The following is a 20,436-nucleotide window of genomic DNA, read 5'->3' as shown; positions in this document are numbered from 1 at the left end:
CGAAATCTGTGCATTTTTATACCGTTGTATTTCACTTGTCTTTAAATGTTGCCTTATTTTATCGTGCGTCAGCGGTGTCTGAATTTCACACACTGCCGTGAAGCTTCCATTTCCATTTTTTTCTGTTGTTTGTACACCCAACAACTGCACAATGTGTTTTCCTGATCCTTCCTTTGAAGCTTTCAAAGTAGATCAATATGTCTGAATCACTCAATTTGTCCAAAAGAAAGGCATTAAAAGCCGCTGAATGACTTTTCCAGAGTGAGTAAACAATCACAATACTAGTATTAGCGCGGCGCCGGCGGTCAGCGGCCGCGCCCGGCTAACTATGCGCGATGGGTACGCAAGGCTGCTGAGCTGCAAGTGCAACTCGCTGGGTAGCTAGCTCGCTGGAAGCCCTCGTTGGCCCCCATTGGCCCAGTTATGGCGACCGTTATAGCGCCGCTAGCGGCGGTAGGTGAATAGGTCATCGAAATTGAATCGTAGAGCACTGTATTATGTACATGTAGGTTGTACTTTGGTTGCACGATCGATCCCAAGCTATATTGACCGATTCGGGTTCGTTGAGGGCAGCAGACATTTTATGGCACTGGGCGCAGCCATGAGCTCAAATTGCGGTGTCTCAGCCGACCCCCCCTGCTCTCCCCCACCCCCAGGGCCGGTATTCCATAAACTAGATAAGCATGCTTAAGTCAGAAAATCTAAGCAATTTTGCTTATTTTCTGGCTAAGATAAAATTCTTAGCTTAAGTTCGTATTCCATAAAATTTGGCTAAGAATTTGTCTTAGCATTTTGCTAAGAATTTTGCTAAGAATTTTGTCTTACCTAAGACAGATTTCGGCTTGCTGGCTAAGCATATTTTCTTAAAAATGTGCCGTCGGTATTCCAAAACGACATTTGTCTAAGAAATTTACCCTAAATCTAAGACAGCTATTGAGCTGTCTTAACTTGGGTTCCAGTAAGAAAAAATTATGGGTGTAGCATAACAATGTAGAAAAGATGGCGGCTTTAGCTCATGATTTTTCATCTTTTTGCTAAATAAAGAAGTTCATCAGTAATCAGTAATGTAAATGAAATGAGTTCAGGGTTTGACGAAGCGTCTCGTTTGCGTCTCGTGGGAACTTGCACAGTAACAATACGGTAGAAACTCGGTGGGCCATGGCCACGGGGAATCGGGGGGGGGGGGGTATGTGTTGCGCGTATACTACGCGTGCCCTCGACCTCCTTCTCAGCGCGCATTAGCGGCGGAGTGGAGCGCGCAGCTAGAGGAACGCACATAGCCGCCCGGATATAAAGTCTACGTTTATGCCACAACCCACTACATTACGTAGACGTATGCCCTAGCTTGCTTATACACGTGCGGCTATCACAGTTTGTGTATCGAGACAGGCGAGTACTGTCACAAAGCGTCCTCTCCGGCTCCGTGGTACGTTATACCGGATCGGTGAGTACGGACTAATTATCTGGGCCTAGTAACTACGTTAGGGTGTAAACATAAGTACTCGCTTTGATTTTGATTCTCGTGATTTCATGATGTTTCTTTTTTCACTCGGTGTCGTACTTGAAATGTGGTGTGATGTGATTGCGGTGTGAGTCTCACTTATAAGGCCGTAACTTTGGCCGAAAAGATCCAAAACAACACGTAACTGTTAGGTCTATGTTGCCTACTACTAAATAAGTAGGCCGTTTACTGACATTCTAGACACTGTGAGACCTAGAGTAATATGGAGACGTTGCTCCTATATAAAAAAAAAAGCCTCTGAAAAAGTGTGCATTAGGCCTAGGTATCTTCTTCCATGGGTGGCTAGGTAGTTGCGATTGTTGCTTAAACACGTAAAATACATAGACTTTCACCGCGGGGCAGCTGTTCGCGAACAGTGATGACATGAATATCTTGCTTATGTCAAATGACGTCATCAGAATTTAAGATTTTTGCTTAGCCAAATCGCCCGACTTAAGAAAAATGCCTTACAGTTTATGGAATACCGTTAGGGCGATTTTCTTAGCTAAGCAAAAATCTAAGACATATTGCTTACACTTAAGCAATTTGTCTTAGAAGTTTATGGAATACCGGCCCAGGGCAACATGTTTATCGCGTACTTGCAACAAAGGTTCGCGCACTAAGCAAGCATTCGCGCACTCAGTACGAGACGTCCATTGGCTAAAGCAACCATGCATCAGTTTTTCATTCTGCGCGCGTGCTAATGTAGGGAGAGGGGTGGGGGAGTGGGAAGGGGGGGGGGGTGGGGTCGGCTGAGACACCGCGTAATGGCGCTGCCCATGCCAAAAATCAAAGATAGTAGAGATATAAGATACGAAGGCGCGCGATAAAGATGGACACAAAATGGCTACCCTACATGACGATACAAAAGAGAGCTAAGTACAAACTCAGTACACCTAGAAACATCATTCATTTCCAAAGGTAGTGGTATTCTTGTCATCTTAAAAAGATTTAAAAATTATAGTCGTAGCTTTTTATCGATTAAGGGGATTATTTTGAAGAACGAGATTTTAGAGTAATAAGGATTATTTCGTGGAGGTAAAAATTTGGCAACAACATGATCTCACAATCAAAAACGCTTGATAAACAACAACAACATCTGCAAAGACAGCGCGTCTCAGGCAAAGACACACATCACCTGAGACGCGCTGTCCCTGAAGCCGCTGCTGTTGTTTATCAAGCGTCAAGGCAGCGCGTCTCAGGTGATGTGCGTATACGCTTGAAGACCGCGCGCTGTCCATTTGTTTTGTACAGGATTAGCGCGCACTTTCGTGTCTTATTTATTAAGCGTCTTTGCCAAAAATACACATAGCGCGTCACAGAATCGGTCAATAACCATATACATTGTACGTACACTCATCTGGCGTGTTAATGATGGCACGCGCCATGATGCATTGCGCATTGGCATCACCGAACTAAAACATAGTGGAATGCGTGTCCCTATTCCCAACATACACGAGACCGTGCAGCCAAATTACCGTGTTGCGTCGCCATCTTGTTCGGGCAATTTTTCCTTATATGGAGTGCACGCTTTGGCGCGGTCAGACTGGGCCACTGGTACGCGCGCAAGCAAGAGTACGCCGTCCAGTGGCTAGTGATTATGACGTAACAATGCACGTTTGTACATGACAATGGTCAATTGCGCTTCGCCGCACTCCATATAAGGAAAAATTGCCCGAACAAAATGGCGGTGGTAGCAAGATTTGGTGGCTGCGTATTTCCTGGGTGAACACGCATTCCACTATGTTTTAGTTCGGTGATTGGCATCCGGGTATCCGTGTGTACGTACGTCCGTGCTTGGCTCAAAAGTGCTCGTACAGCAGGCAGGAAGTGTATGGTAGGGGTCCAACCCACCGACCGGGTCCATAACGACCGGCCGCGCATTATAATGGCATTGCGCGTACAGAAAGAAAATGTACGCATGGGACTACGCGCAACGGTGTTCGATTCTTCACTGGGCTACGCTACCGAGTAAAATGTGGCGAAAACAACTAAGTATTCCCTCTAAATTACCGAAATTTAGCAAAATCGAATAAGGTTTATCGTGTAACTACATATAACTAGGCCTACCTTTGCTGACTCGTTGTTAGATGTAGAGGCGTATCCTTCCGTAATAAATTTGACGATTTTGACCGCAAAATTGTCACCGCCGCTTGTACGATCGTGCACAGTACGTTACACATACACATGACATAAACATTTTGTCGCCCGCTTGCGCTACGACCGTACGAGTTGATGCAGAAACGAGAAATGAATACCGTGAAAAAACAAACCGACTCATCTAATTTATTTCAATTACGATGAAAAGTTTCCTAATGAAAATCAAGTCAAATTCATCAAACAGTCCTTCAAAAGTAATATCGAAGGATTCAAAATATATTCAAATATTATTGGGGAAAAAATTACGACTAGAAAAAAACAGCAGCTTGTCGATAAAACGCGTTTAAGTACGCTTTATACGTATTGTCAATAGAGGGCGGGGTGGTCGGTCGATATGAGCCGGGCAACTGAGTGCGGAAAAAATGACACCCCACGCGTTCGAAGCCGCCATCTAGAGCGCGTACCTCAGATCGCATTTTCAGTGCGCGCTTGTGAATCCGGAGTATTTTCTCCACACGTGAGTAAAATTTCAGGCAAATTGTGAGATTTTTCACGTTTCTATTGATAGAAAAACGTTAGGTGTCCGATATCATGGACACCCAACCATACTATAGATAATAATTATCTAGTAGGCCTACTAGAATGAAAAACAAACAAAATCACAGCGTACAATCAATATACGGTTGTACGTGTACTCAGTATACTAGTACAAATTGTACTACGAGTAGTAGTCGCACTGTATTATCATAAAATGTCTTTAAAAAGTGGAAATTTACAGGTATGAACATGATTTTGTAAATAAAAGTTTGTCGTTTTTAAAGAGGAATGTCGTGTAGTAAACTTTGATGGACTACTATTACCAGTATATGTCACGTATACAGCGAAAGAAGTGTACTGCATTGTTTGAAGATCGTGTGCACCATCTCCACATCTGAAATATAGGTCCTAGGCCTACAATCGGCTTGAAAACACCAATGGTTGTTGTAAGATCCAAAGCGTACATGAGCCTTGTTCGACCACAGCTGGAGTACGCTTCTGAAGCCTGGAATCCCTACACTTCCAGTACTGCTGAAGGCTTAGAAAAAGTGCAGAAAGCAGCTGCTCGCTTTGTCACCATGTTCTATAGAATACATCATCAGCTATAGTCAACTTCCATCTTCCTCACTTCATAACCCAAGCTCCTATGTCAGCAGAAGAGATCATGTACTCAAGCTCACCGTCCCCATGTTCTTATAAATTCTCATTTTTATCACTGAACCACTCGCATCTTATTCTGGAACCAGTTGCCAACCATGGCAGTGAGTAAGCATGCCCCAACAGTAGCTGCCTTCCAGAAGGCTGCCCTTCCTGTCGTCAGAGGGCTGAAACCTCCTGTGGGTTCCATGTTGCTGTAAATCGTACAGAATTTGTAGTATGCACATCGCTATTTTAATTGTAAATATGCTACGACTGCACCATCACCTACTGTCACAGCACATCCCATCCCAGTTTAGTTCGGAAATAGCTGCTTCAGGGATTATCTCATCAAGGTTCAAGGTATGGGTGCAGTGTCAGGTATGCCCTATGTTCCTTTTCCATACAACTTGTATACATCTCCTAAATTAAGTTCTTTCTAGGATTTTCCCTAGTAACCACTGCGCATTAAAACATATAGGCATAGTGTAAATTGAAGAGAGATTACAAAATTCCTCGTTTTGTTAGCAACAGCGTGTAGGATTGGTTTGCATTGCATTCAGACACCTGCTAGAAAAGTCACGTGACAGATGATACAATTTATGACATGGAAAAAAAAAATTGACAAGGATGTCCTCAATAGTTATTTGGTATCGTGATGTTCGCATTCATTGGGAAGGAAGATTCTTCGAAACTCCCGCGCGGAGAAAACGTAAATTTTATATTTCCCACCCCCATGTAAAGGTATGTTTCCCAGCTCTCTCCCTGTCTGGATATTCAGGGTTCGGCTTGTTGGCCAGCGAGGGTCACTAAAATGAATGTCGGGTCGCAAAATTTCAAGAAAGATTATCTTTTGGTGGCCCGATTGGGCAACGATATACTAGGCCCTATGCCTATGTTTGCGAGCCACCAAAATATTGTCGAGCCCTGATATCGTCAAACCGCCAATCATATAGGCCCATTCATGTTCAGTGATCGCCATCTTTTATTCTAAACACCACAGCAATTCGTTAGAAATATAGTCAAATATTATTCTGTGTAAGATACACAGTCGGCATCGCCAGGTTTATTTTCTATGATATTCAAGTCCTATTAATTTTATTCATGTTCGATGTCCAATTTTACAGGCCGAAAAAATCAGCTTTACAAAACATGGACGTCGTGAGTCAATCCTGTATCATGTGGTCATTGTTCATAATGATCTGACATCTGCTCGGAGTACTCGGTCTAGACAATCCAAAAGGGTCATTACAAGCACGTGGTTTTCGTACGTTAAAGTTGGAATGTCGCCTACAAGACGTATCGCACGCGTCCGCCATTAGGCAACCTGCTTCTATTTCATCTACCAAAAATTGGACAGTGCCTGTGTAAATTTTGATTAGATCATGGTGACTCTATAGGACTCATTCACGTTCCATCATGATTGGCTGCTGTTTAAAGCCTCGTCATAGCTCGGAGGTGGAGGCAAGTCGCTCATTGGCTGGTATTGCGTGGGAGCGGTGACTCCGTTAACACTCGGTACACCTGAAGAAGGAGGTGGAATCGTCGTTGGCAACCCTGACAGATATGTGACATTGGCAGGTGGCATACTGGCGACGATTGTAGGTACAGTAAATATTGGTTGACTGTGAGCATCGTTTGGTGAGTGATACGTTGTTGAATAGGTAAAGTTGTCCCCTTGAGCGGCGTCTGTTGCATCACATCCATCTCTCCCCATCTCGCTTTGTTCCTGGAAGTCGCTCCGCCCAGTCTGTGGCGCGGGATTTTGGTACGGAGGTGGTTTCGGCGATACCACTGGACTGTGGCTGACCGTGAACGGAGTAAGAGATGCCGGATGGAGCGAGGCACCTGCCACTGGAGGAAGTGCAACTTGTTCACCGTCTGCCTGAGCTGAAGGAGGAGTGTGTATCAGCTCTGGATCTGAATGTGATCTGCTTGCACTTTGCTGCTGGAGACGGAAAGTCAAATCGGCATGCCGTGCGGCGCGCCAGTGCTTAAACCTGTAAACCACGGCGCCGCAAACAAACAAAATTATTACGGAATAATACCACTCGTAAGAAAACCCGTGGTCTGCTTGTTCACGTTAAATCGGTTTGTGTTTATAAGCATATTCATAATTCATCAGTGTAAATGTTATGCAATAATGCATCATCAATTTTGGGCATATTCAAGATGACAAATTTTATGTGTGTTTGTGTATGTGTGTATGTGTGAGAGAGAGAAAGAGAGAGAGAGAGAGAGAGAGGGAGAGAGAAAGAGATGATTACTGACATTGATGCACCACAATGTCATGACCAAGACAAAATAATAATAATGATCTGTATCACACGATTGATTCGGGGATTATATTTAAGCCTTAATGGGAGTTCATAATTATGATAGTGATTTTTCAGGACCTTTCACAATAATAATAATGATAATAATGATTATGATAATAATAATAATGATAATAATAATGATAATAATGATAATAATGGATAATGTTAATAATGATAATAACACCAATAACAATAATATTAATAATAATTTTATGCTAAAACATTGGTATATAATTATGTCGTGTTATCATAAGCATCATGGCTGTACATGGGACACAACAATCACTATGACGATGCACTCGAACACAACATATATTAATGATGGGTATAATGATTAAATTCTCGTACAGATCAAGTCCATAATAATAATAAGGTCCTGAAAAAACATTTAGTATACTAGTATACAATATAGCGACGAAGTGTAATACTCTGTTTACTTCACAAATCACAATAATGGAGGATGGAACAATTGGGGCATTTTAGCTTGTTTTGCTATAGGCATGCACTGGCATAATCCAAGCTTCTTATTTCATGCTCTTCGTCTCTCTCTCTCTTTCTCTCTCTCTCTCTTTGTACTCTCTGTTTCTCTCTCTCTCTCTCAAAAAAAAAAAAAAACCCACAACAAATATATATATATCTTATATATATATATATATATATATATATTTATATAATAATGAAATAACATTATTATATATATGTATATAACTATCCATATATAATAAAAAAAAATTGATCACCAAACGGGATAAGCGTCACTTTAAACATTTTTAGGCAATTTCACCATCAGATACAGCGAAATGAAACTATTCCAATGATGCCTCACGAATTTGTAAAGAAGGAATATTTTTGAAGTTATGTATTGATTGATATATATTATGATTGAAATATCAAATATTTTCTTTTTTCTTTTTTAAAGCAGGTTAACTCGAAAATATCTCAAATTGACCCAAAGAATGGAGTTAACTCATTTTGCCAAATTATATCACATTATTGCACATAATATGAGAATAACATTATACATTTTTATTGTGTGTGTGTATGTATACCTTGTCACTCACCTTCCGAACCATAAATTTTGCATTTGACTCCAGCCAGCTTCCCGCTCTCACAGACAGAATTGGGGTTGCCAAAACCGGAGTGATGGCAGTCCAGTAGTCTCGACTCCCAGCCCTCACAATTGACGTCATCCAGTAGAATCAGCCACGGGTTGGCGTCCACGTCGACGCTCTTCTGTCAGTGTTGAGGGTATGAGTAAAACAGATCGTTAGATATAACGGGCAGACATCGGGTATTACAAATTGTCAGCAATGTTTTTGATCAGGAGAACATGTTGATCTTGTAATATAGAAACCATGGATGAGAGGGAAATGAAACCGCAGTATATTCATGTGGATTATAGGTGAACGCTGTAATATGAGAAGATCACATTAGCTAAAGTTTTGAAGAAAATTGGACAATCGTTCAAAAGTTATTAATAAGTTTTAGTGTCGTCATCGCTTGATTAAGACTACTACAGTTCGTGACATCACATACGGAAAATGATATAACGAAGATATAAAGAGAATTACGCATATTTTTTAAATGAAAAATACACATTCAACCTGGCATGTTACTAATTTATTTTTTTTTAAATGTTAAGCGTAGTATCATTCATCTGCTGTAAGTGTAAGAGGTATAATATTAAGTGCTCTTTCATTTTGGTAGGGACGTATTATATAGAAAAATGAAAATAATATGTTGAATTTTCTTTTAAAATTCAATTAGCAACCGTGTGACGTAGATGTTGAGAAGCTCTCCATGATTTACAGTAACAAATTTTCATCATTTTTTTTTTCATGAGAAAAAAATCTTCAGATTTTTTCTTGCATCATAAAGAGTAGTTATAGTTTTTGCATGTTCTCAGCATATGACTTCTGCAACCATGTATGTGCCAAAATATTTTGAAAAAAAAATAGAATTAGTAAAATCTTGTGTACAACACATGGAGAGCTGCTCATCACCTACTAAGTACATCATCAATTTGCCAATTTTTCTAACTTTCTAATCTTCATCAGTTCATATATTTTTTTTTTGTGTGCCTAATTTTCCTTAAATTTTCACTGATCTATACTTCTCTGATTTTTTCTGTTTATACAATACAGCATAATTACTATCAGAATGGACTTTCCCTTTAATAGTTTTTTTTTTTTTAATCTTGGGTCCGTTTTATCAAAAGATGTAATCGATTCTAAATTTCCTTAACACACAGGCTGTCATGAGACTTATGCTAGAAATAAATTATATAATCAATTATAACTCTTCATAAAACAGGGCCCGGTCTATAGTAAAGTGCATGCAAAAGCAGGGATTTAGACGTTTCAAGTGCCTTTATGCTAGGGTTAGTGCACGGATGGAAGTGCACGGATCCGTATCCGAGTCATCCATTCATTTTAATTGGAATTGTGATGGTGATATACGGTAAATTATCAATCATCTCATACGGCCTAATAAATGGGAGATTATACCGGAGCAGTTTTGGAAGAGGCGCCATCGAAGCCCAGCTGCATGCAGACAACATCAGCATTGGTCCAGGTCCAGCCATCGCTGCAGACACCAGCCCACCCCACTCCTCTCTTCAAGATTTGCACTGTTCCAAAGCTGGCTTCGTCCTTGTCGTTCGGACCAGGTTCAAGACGTATGTCCCCATTATGATCCCAAAAGCCTTCACGGATGAAAGCATGGGATTAGTATAGAGAATACAACGTGGTAAGAAAACAGATAAACAAAAGCAAAAACGATATATTCTGTCATTTCTATGTGCAACGCAAGATAATGAAGATTTGTTATCATTACTTAGAGCGATAATCGGGCAGCATAATGTAAACTGAATCATAATCATTGAGGATATTTTGCTTGACCTAATCTTTTTTGTGGGTCCCTGTAGCAGCTACTAATAATACAGAGATATTTGGCAGAAAAAAAGAACGCGTAGGCCTATACTATTCAGATTTTAAAGTCTTTCTCAAGATTGCTAATGCTGTGATCTATTGCATATACATCGATAATGGTGTCATTCCACTAATTGATAAAGCAGAAATTATAATAAAGTGCCATAAAACCCGCATTAAAGAAGCGAGGCTTTATAAGACCATGGGATAAAATAGTGCAATCCCATCATTATTGTCAGTTTGAATATTTTGGTACTTTAGTGTTCAAAAAGAGCTTAATCCATTCGTTGAGTAGATTCCCCGTGTAATTTTCGATGAAGATTGCCAATCGGATTCGGTTTTGATGAATGACTTCTCTGGGCCATACAATCAATAAGCCTATCAGTTTAGTTCATCGTATCAGCTGCCACAGAATAATTAGTTTAAAGATTCAGTGATCATGGAGATGACAACTACTGATCACTGTTGAGACATACTTGTAGCTTTTTGATTTCATGAAGCGAATCGAATATACATCAATTTGACAAAGATTGACTGACCATATAGGTTGATATGAGGGTTATACTTTATCAATAATGTCCGCTCTTTCTCATTCTTTATATACAAAGGGGAAGTATGACGTGCAAACGATTGCTACAACAGAGTTTGTTTCAAACCACACACTGATGTATTGTTGATCCACTTTGGCTTCGAAGCAAGTAACCCCTGCAGCTTTCCGCGTTTCGCAGTCGGCATTCCGTTGCAAGCTCGAGTGTACGCAGTCGATCAGTTTTGTCTCGTCCCCGTTACACTGGACATCCTCGAGGTAAAACGACCACGAGCTTGGGTTGATATCATTCTGTCCGCAACCACAAAATACAAAACAAAAACGTGAATATCTTTTGCTGCGAAAACGGCTACGATTAAGAATTCTATACTGGCATGCGCCTGCGGAAGACAATCTTTTTCTTTTATAGTCGCCAACACTGCAATAAAAATGTCTGAAATGTTGTCCGTGACTGTTTTCACCTGCAGTAGAAATTTAATTGTGATTTTCTCTTTTTTTTTTATTAGATACTAAAAAGTAAACTTGATTTTTTTTTTCTTGATATAGGTCCTATAGAGATGACAACTGCAATTTACTTATTAATTGATTTACTTTTTGTCATTTTTGATTTAGCAACGACTGCTCTCTGTTGATGTTAGCTATACGAAAACAACAACAACAACAACAACAACAACAACAACAACAACAACAAAACGGCTAAACTTTGGAGCGTGACTATTTAGCTGAAAACGGGAAACAACTTAAAAGTCAGTGGTTGTATGGGAGTGTATAATGTTAATGGGATACACAGGTACCTACAACTGTACAAGGTGTGGTATGACTGTCACGACTGTGTACAATAGCAGAAACTGCATGTGAACCACGGTTGGTGCTGTAATAAATAGCTCCAATCATTAAGAACAGCAGGTGATGTCTCCGTATTATCAACACCCTCTTCTCAACAACTACAATACTTGCTATACAAGTGATAATTTAAAGTGTAGTTTTGTTACAGCAAGTGAAGAGTACTAGCTTAGCGTCCCAATATCAGCTTTGCTGATTATGGCATGTGATGATGGACACGACAGCGAAAAAGACGTATGATAATACCAGTGCCGAGGTTGAAGTCGCTTGACCGTGGTGGAAGCCGAGCTCCTTGCAAGTCACTCGCGCCTCCGTCATAGACCAGTCGTCGCCGCATACCGCCCCCAACGTCCTGTTATATGCAATAAGAACCACCTCCTCCTCCGGTGTCGATGACGAGGAGGGCGTTGGCGAGAACGTTGTGATATCGCCGTCGGTGAGGTTTGTGGCAAATTCTACGCGAATAATAATCAAATAAGGAAATCACGGGAGTTTTGCAAGGTAGGTGAGAAGTCCATTTTGCGCCACTACGCTATTTCTCTGAATTTCAGTACGGCCCTCTGAATGAGATATTTAGTATCTAGAGACAGCAATTATCACAATATATGACATTAAGGTTGTTGTTGTTCTTCTTCTTCTTCTTCTTCCTCTTCTTCTTCTGGTTAAGTCTGCCCCTTAAATAATCAGCTGAAGATTCTTGCAGACTGTGTTATTTATGTTACCGTTTATTTACAGATATAACGAGCACATCAGCATAGATAGCAAATATGAAGAACAAAGACTATCCAGTCACTGTTATCAACCGCCAGAAATGCTCCCACAGATAGCGCCGCAACAATTTCCTAGACTGTCTAGGATACGGAGTCCAGCTCCTACTGTTCTCGGAGAGAACGAATGACGGTGCAATTCAGTTCTCGAGTAATATGGTATATACGCTCATCATTTCGTTTAATCAGTTCCAGTAAAGACCTACATTTCCGTACTCCTATAATTTCACCAAAAACAAAAAACAAAAAAAAAACGGTCTCCAATGAATGAACGAACATTAAAGAAAAATCATCACTTCATGGGATTTAAGTTTATTAAAATTAACAACAAAGAAAGTCATAGAAAGACAATAACACAGCTTCGTATAATACTAGTATGGTAGGGGTCCAACCCACCGACCGGGTCCATAACGACCGGCCGCGCATTATAATGGGATTGCGCGTACAGAAAGAAAATGTACGCATGGGACTACGCGCAACGGTGTTCGATTCTTCACTGGGCTACGCTACCGAGTAAAATGTGGCGAAAACAACTAAGTATTTCCTCTAAATTACCGAAATTTAGCAAAATCGAATAAGGTTTATCGTGTAACTACATATAACTAGGCCTACCTTTGCTGACTCGTTGTTAATGTTAGATGTAGAGGCGTATCCTTCCGTAATAAATTTGACGATTTTGACCGCAAAATTGTCACCGCCGCTTGTACGATCGTGCACAGTACGTTACACATACACATGGCATAAACATTTTGTCGCCCGCTTGCGCTACGACCGTACGAGTTGATGCAGAAACGAGAAATGAATACCGTGAAAAAACAAACCGACTCATCTAATTTATTTCAATTACGATGAAAAGTTTCCTAATGAAAATCAAGTCAAATTCATCAAACAGTCCTTCAAAAGTAATATCGAAGGATTCAAAATATATTCAAATATTATTGGGGAAAAAATTACGACTAGAAAAAAACAGCAGCTTGTCGAAAAAACGCGTTTAAGTACGCTTTATACGTATTGTCAATAGAGGGCGGGGTGGTCGGTCGATATGAGCCGGGCAACTGAGTGCGGAAAAAATGACACCCCACGCGTTCGAAGCCGCCATCTAGAGCGCGTACCTCAGATCGCATTTTCAGTGCGCGCTTGTGAATCCGGAGTATTTTCTCCACACGTGAGTAAAATTTCAGGCAAATTGTGAGATTTTTCACGTTTCTATTGATAGAAAAACGTTAGGTGTCCGATATTATGGACACCCAACCATACTCACGGTTGCCGACCAGTGATGTTGTGCTTGTCGCAATCCATGTCGAAACGAAAAGCCACATGAATTCGTATTTCCCCCCATTCATCAGCATATTTGGATATCACGAATACAAAGATGACTTAACATTACATGAGAATCCTTTTGATCATACCGCATTTCAAGCTGGGAACAAGCTGTTCGACCTCAAGCAAGCCATGCAATGCGTCAAAAGCGGTGACATTAACATGACGCAGTGGTGGTAAAAGCATCCAGCGCGCAAAGGAATGCCAACACTGCGCACTTTTCTGTGCGCTTGCTGTAGACGGGACGCTCATCAAAAGTTTTGTGACGTCACTAATTGATGCAGACAGGTGATGCATTCACAGCAAGCAATGCATACTACTGTACTACTTCGATCGTCTGCAACCCCCTTTTCACACTATACAGAAAGTTAAAGAGCATGTTTTGCGTGTGCCGTACAGGATATGCATGATATCGTATGGATTTTGATGACAGTATATTACAAATAACTGCGTCTTGTGACTAGGGTCTCATGTGAACGTGGGGTATTGGCCAACGAGTCTGTTATCAGGGTTATGTAACGGTTTGGATTGTAACGGTCTTGGTCTCGCTTTACCTTCCCCCATCTGCTACTAGTATTCTATTTACTCTTGAAAACACTCTCTCCCTTCTAAATCTTTTCCGTCTACCCAACTTTTGCTTCCGTTATCTTCTCCTTCGGGACCACTCTCCTTGATCCACTGACCTGACCTGACCGTGTCCTCAAGTTGCCCTCAGCGGATTATAGGTCAAGGACGAAGTTCTTAGGTCCAGCCTTGTGGCCAATTCTGTACTCTCTTGGGGCCTGGTCGCGTGCCGCCAAGGCCAGGCCGAGGGAAGTACTGTATATCACAATAGTCATGTTAAACAGGGAGATGCAAACCCTGAAGGGTATTGGCTCCTTGTATAGATCTAAAGCGTGCGAGTCTACAGAGGGACTAGATTTGGCCCAGATAATTCCGAACAGAGATTATCTTCTGAGTTGTAACGCTGCAATAAAAGTTGGGATTAGACAATTTGCTGTCACGTCCGGAAGACATTGTGTCCCCTCTTATACCTACTATAAGCCGTTCTTCGGAGTGTCAGGCTGAACTGCATGCTGTGTGTGGTGCCATGCTTTGCAATACATCTACCTATACGGGTGCTGTTCGTTATTCCGAAGGTTCGCTATTCCGAAGGTTCGTTATTCCGAAGGGTTGTTTATCCGAAACGCACAAATTCCCTATACCTAGAGATTCGTTGATCCGAAAATGAAAAAGGGGTTGTTAATCCGAACATTTTGTGGCGTTATTCCGAAGGTTCCTTATTCCGAAGATTCGTTAATCCGAAAATGAAATTCGGAACAATGAACCTTCGGAATAACGAATCTTCGGACTAAAGAGCCTTCGGAATAACGAACCTTCGGAATAACGAGCTGTAACCATATACACTAACATCCAGCTGATAACGAAGGTTCCCATGCATCCCCGTCCCCATCAGAAGCGGAATAACCCGACCCTTTCGCTACAATCAGATCGTATACTTGAGGACCTACTGAGTACTAGTATATCGAAGCGATGGTTTGAGCAGCGTTTTTGTATGGCTTATATCATGGAACATTATTTGATTCGTGTCTGTGCTTTCATAGTCCATACGGCGTGTATTCACACGACGTTTATTATTATATTTTTGTTTTAATTAATACTCTCGTAGCCATCATTGCATACGAGACATGATTCTTAATAATCTCTATGTCTGAAAGCGCCCTTAAGAGAGATAGTGCTACTATATAGGCAAATGACGTCACAGTGGCATCACTATTAAGACTATAGAAATATCCCTTAGGAGCCCAATAATATAAGTTCGTCTTCTCTTGCATGTCTTCTGGATGGATAAGTCAATTTCTTTTAGCAGCAGAAGATTCTCGTAAACTTAGTGTGTGTGTGTGTGTGTTCGCAATTTCCCCCATTCGAGTACTATTTACGTTATGATAAATTCATCTACAAAATTTGTAAATTTACACAACTTGTAAAATAATGCTCTAGCACGTGCACAGCATGGATGACCAACTTGTAGGTCCATGTGCCATTGTTTAATATCAACCGTCAGTCGATTACTGTATAAGCTTCCAACATCAGGGGGGCATTATGAAGGAACTTGTCGGATAAAATGTCCCACAAGTCAATTATATCCGACAAGTTTTGAGAAATCAGCCAATCAGACTAAAGAATTTCTCAAAACTTGTCGGATATAATTGACTTGTCAGATATTTTATCCGACAAGTTCCTTCATGAAATGCCCCCCAGATGGCGCTGCAACAATTTCCGCGGACAGGTTATTCGAGTTCGGTCACTGTTCTCGCGAAGAATCGAGTGTTGATGCAACTCAGTTCTCGACGAGTATGGTACAGTGTATACTGCATGGGCGTAAATCCCGGGGGGGATGGGGGGGATATATCCCCCCCTGAAATGGAGGAGGGGGGGATGGCCTGTACAATCATCCCCCCCTGAATTTTGAGGGGAAAAAATGGAGGAAGCAGAAATGTGATTGTATAAATTTTGGCATATTGCATGACGTTTGTACGCCGGCCTTCAGACAGGTAACAGAGCTGAACAGTATTCTTTCTTGTAGGAAAATGTATAATTTTCTCAAGCGCTCGCTCGCTTCGCTCGCTCGCGAAGAAAGTAACATCGACATACACTGTAAGGTATGGCTCAGGCGTTGACAACGTCAAATAGTATAGGTCTACATATAAACATGCTATGACGCGAGTAACTGGGGACCATCTGCAAAATATGTACGAACACATACAAACAAACAATAACAACAACTTTATCGCCATAATTGAATCCCCTCCATTTCCTGAATCATTCCTGAGAAACGACAGTGACTCAGTCAGGGTATACCAAGGGAAGATCAGGGACGTCGAATCTATGGGGGGCAAAGGGGCATTTGCCCCGCCCCAAAGGAAGTGTTTAGACAGACAAATCATTTATCCCCCAAGCAATTCCCGAGATGAGGACAAATCTCGAACTTTCTTAATGGAAAATTGTCCAAATATCGCCAGAACTATGCACCAGATCGTTGTATTGCAATCATGAACATGCAAAAGGTCCGCTATACAGGATAAGGGATAAACTTTGTACACTTTTGACATAGACGTATATTCCCTAATTTATGAAAGAGTGTGCAGCAGATCTTTCACTTAACAAAAGCAACCTAATATGTATAGAGGCGTCGATGGGGGGGGGGGGGGATGGTTCTCAAATAAAAGTGGGACAAACAAAGGCGAAAAATATAGCTGCAAACGGCAGTTTTTGGAGTGTAAAATGTTAAAATTTTAAAGCTCACTCGCTCCGCTCGCTCGCATTTAACCGCTATGCCATTCTCCTGATGTTGCTGCCAGTGATTGACAGCAGGTGCACCCGGTGCGCCCCCCTTAATTTCTAATGCGAAAATATAGCTACAAACGACAATTTTGAGGACTGGAAAATGTCAAAATTTTCAAGCTCACTCGCTTCGCTCGCTAGCATTTAATCAGTATGCCATTATCCTGATGTTGCTGCCAGTAATTGCCGGCAGTTGCGCCCGGTGTGCCCCCTTAATTTCCAAAGCGAAAAAATACAGCCACAAATGGCAGTCTTTGGACTGTAAAAATGTCAAAATTTTCAAGCTCGCTCGCTTCGCTCGCTCGCATTTAATCGCTATGCCATTCTCCTGATGTTGCTGCCAGTGATTGTGAGCAGGTGCGCCCCCCTTAATTTCCAAAGCGAAAAATATAGCTACAAACGGCAGTTTGGGGACTGTAAAATGTCAAATTTTTGAAGCTCGCTCGCTTCGCTCGCTCGCATTTAATTATTATTCCATTCTCCTGATGTTGCTGCCAGTAATTGCCAGCAGTTTTCGCCTGGTGCGCCCCCTTAATTTCCAAAGCGAAAAATATAGCTACAAACGGCAGTTTTGGGACTGTCAAATGGCAAAATTTTGAAGCTCGCTCGCTTCGCTCGCTCGCATTTAATCATTATGCCATTCTCCTGATGTTGCTGCCAGTAATTGCCAACAGTTTTTGCCCGGTGCGCCCCCTTAATTTCCAAAGCGAAAAAATACAGCCACAAACGACAGTTTTTTGGACTGGAAAATGTCAAAATTTTCAAGCTCATTCGCTTCGCTCGCTCGCATTTAATCATTATGCCATTCTCCTGATGTTGCTGCCAGTAATTGCCAGCAGTTTTCGCCCGGTGCGCCCCCCCCCCCCCTTAATTTCCAAAGCGAAAAAATACTAGTACAGCCACAAAGGACATGTGGGACTGTAAAATATCAAAATTTTCAAGCTCACTCGCTTTGCTCGCTCGCATTTAATCGTTATGCCATTCTGATGTTGCTGCCCGATTGCCGGCAGTTGCGCCCGGTGTGCCCCCATAATTTCCAAAGCGAAAAAATACAGCCACAAACGGCAGTCTTTGGACTGTAAAATGTCAAAATTTTCAAGCTCGCTCGCCCCGCTCGCTCGCATTTAACTGCTATGCCATTCTCCTGATGTTGCTGCCAGTAATTGCCAGCAGTTGCGCCTGATGCGGCCCCCCTTAATTTCCAAAGCGAAAAAAGTATAGCTACAAACGGCAGTTTTTAGACTGTAAAATGTTAAAATTTTCATGCTCGCTCGCTCCGCTCGCTCGCATTTAATCGCTATGCCATTCTCCTGACGTTGCTGCCAGTGATTGACAGCAGTTGCGCCTGGTGTGCCCCCCTTAATTTCCAAAGCGAAGAATATAGCTACAAACGGCAGTTTTTGGACTGAAAAATGTCAAAATTTTCAACGCAAAGAGATTTCACCGTAGGAGGGGGAAACCCCCCTACCATACCCTCCTCCCTCGCTTGATTCGTTCCCTCACATAACCGCTCCTCCTAAGATCAAATCCTGTCTACGCCGATGATAGGCCCCATTAGATTTTAGTAGGCCTTCACAGTGATGTCGGACAGCAAGAGCTGAAATACCACGATTTTGTCATTCAATAATATTTTGTGAATATTTCATTTTCTTGTTTTTTTTTCAAGAAAAGAAAACAAAATTTTCACCACAAGTGAGCACCAGATCGCTGAATTTCAGGTCTGAAAATGCAAAATCTTCCTCGTGTGGGAGAGGGATACCCCCCCCCCCCCCCCATACACACCCTTCCCCCGTTCGGTCGTTCCGCTCCCTTTCACAGATATTTCCCAAAAAAAAAAAAATGTTTTCATACTTTTAAGGTCTGATTTTCCGCCGAAAGTCGTCTGACAAGCAAAAAAAAAAAAAAGCAACAAGAACAAAAAGTCTTTATGTTGTTGCTGCCACTTTTCTCCCACTTTATATTTCATGCAAAAGAGTGGGGCATCCGATCCCTGTTAAGTGTGTGTGTGTGGGGGGGGGGGCACAAAGCTTCTCCCCCCACCCCCCCCCCCCCCCAAAAAAAAAGGCTGCGCCGGTCCGGTTATGGGCTTGTAATCGTGGTGATGGTGACCATCCCCCCCACTCCTCAGTATGGATTTACGCCGTTGGTGTATAGGATTGTGAGTTGTGACTGAGTGGTTCTCGTCGACTGGGTAACCTGTGTGATATTATAGTCTTGTGCCGGAAGATGAGCAAGATTGCTCTTTATTTTGTAGATCATGGTTTTTTAGCCTGTCATTTTCTTTGCGTTGCAGCCAATTCTTGCAGCGTTCTGTTGACAGTACAAGTAGTTCATCCGCTGTCACCGATGTTGTTACTCGTCCTATCTCGATGAATATGTTTTATCGACCAGAAGCGTCCAGTGCTTTAGGACCAATGATGGCTTACGGAGAGCCATGCATCATAGCTCTTTTGAAGATTTATCATAGTTTATTAGGCAGGAATAATGGATATGATTGTGTGCTTATAAGGTCTTCGTTTTAATCTTTAAAAGGGCCCCATCAACCCTCTGCTTTCTAATATCTCGTGAGATTCGAACACGAATTGTAATTTTGAGGGCAATAATTATGTAAAGAGCATACTGAAAAAGAACGATGTAGGCCTTACTGTTTGGAAAATGTTTTTGATATCGCTGTGCATTCATAAAAGGAACAGCAGGTTTTATATCCTGTTTTGCGACCACTCCTTCGTTTCAAGTGCGTCTGGGCGTATCTGATTGATGTTATTCATCTTGGCATTTTTAGTAATTTGACACTGAAATTCATTCTCGTAGTAAAGTGTTTAAGCATTAGTTAATTCGATTAATATCCTTACCTTCCATGAGGAAGGTCAAGATATATTATATGGAAAAAAAAAAGAGAATATTGTCAAAACTAACATCTTCCTCATGCCCCAATAACCGTTTCGTATATTATTCTCTAAAATGTTATGGTCACCACAATTTTCATCACAGTGCTAAAAAAAAAAAAAAAAAAAAAATGCTCCATGTTTTCAGGCTATAACTACTTTTTAGAATCACCCTTTAGTTTCCAGGAACCCCGGCCAGATAGAATCTTATTGACTACTAGTATTTTGGCCCCCTCTCGGAGTGTATAAGAGTACAAACAAAAATGGAATATAAATAACAGTATAACAGACATTTCAATACAATTCTTGTAGATTTTACGTATTGACACAAAGATATAAAAGATATGAGTACGAGGGCACAGCTCATCGCTGGCTGCCGATCGATCGCTGCTTGGTCCAAGGCGTGGGATGGTCCGTCCCTCGAGCTAGCTCCACAAAAGCAACGTTAACTACGCCATCATCGTCAGAAGGCGAAAAGTGGAATCAGTCTGAATTCCGCTCCAGCTGGTACACGTGTGTAACGTGGTACCGGTACTACATGTACGCTGTGCGTAACTGTGTCAGTGCCTGATTGCGTAATGCGCGGTAGGAGTGAGTGAACACTACTGGATACTACTACGTGTTCAAAGAGGAGAGGCCGAGGCGGATCGTACATGATTCAAGACATGATCAAACTTCTTTGGATGTACTGTGTCTGTAACTGATAA

General features: G+C 41.6%; 1 protein-coding gene across 3 annotated transcripts; it reads right to left on the bottom strand.

Moving 5' to 3' along the window:
- Positions 1-5,339: 5,339 nt before the first annotated feature.
- Positions 5,340-13,620, bottom strand: LOC140233022 (uncharacterized). 3 transcript variants are annotated; one of them, XM_072313130.1, is made up of 6 exons: positions 13,441-13,620; positions 11,659-11,867; positions 10,686-10,860; positions 9,600-9,796; positions 8,154-8,322; positions 5,340-6,844 (listed from the first exon to the last, which is right to left on the bottom strand). In XM_072313130.1, exons 1-6 carry the CDS (start codon positions 13,526-13,528, stop codon positions 6,192-6,194), a joined length of 1,491 nt encoding a protein of 496 aa, XP_072169231.1. In that variant the 5' UTR covers positions 13,529-13,620; the 3' UTR covers positions 5,340-6,191. The 3 variants fall into 3 exon arrangements, with proteins under 3 accessions (XP_072169231.1, XP_072169230.1, XP_072169232.1); XM_072313129.1 differs by having other exon boundaries at positions 5,341-6,844; positions 8,154-8,325; XM_072313131.1 differs by lacking the exon at positions 11,659-11,867 and having other exon boundaries at positions 5,342-6,844; positions 8,154-8,325.
- Between the last annotated feature and the right edge of the window lie 6,816 nt (positions 13,621-20,436).

The sequence above is a fragment of the Diadema setosum genome, chromosome 9 (genome assembly GCF_964275005.1).
Source record: "Diadema setosum chromosome 9, eeDiaSeto1, whole genome shotgun sequence".
Taxonomy (NCBI): domain Eukaryota; kingdom Metazoa; phylum Echinodermata; class Echinoidea; order Diadematoida; family Diadematidae; genus Diadema; species Diadema setosum.
The sequence above is the reverse complement of the archived record's forward strand: the minus strand, read 5'-3'. Positions and strand labels throughout refer to the sequence as shown.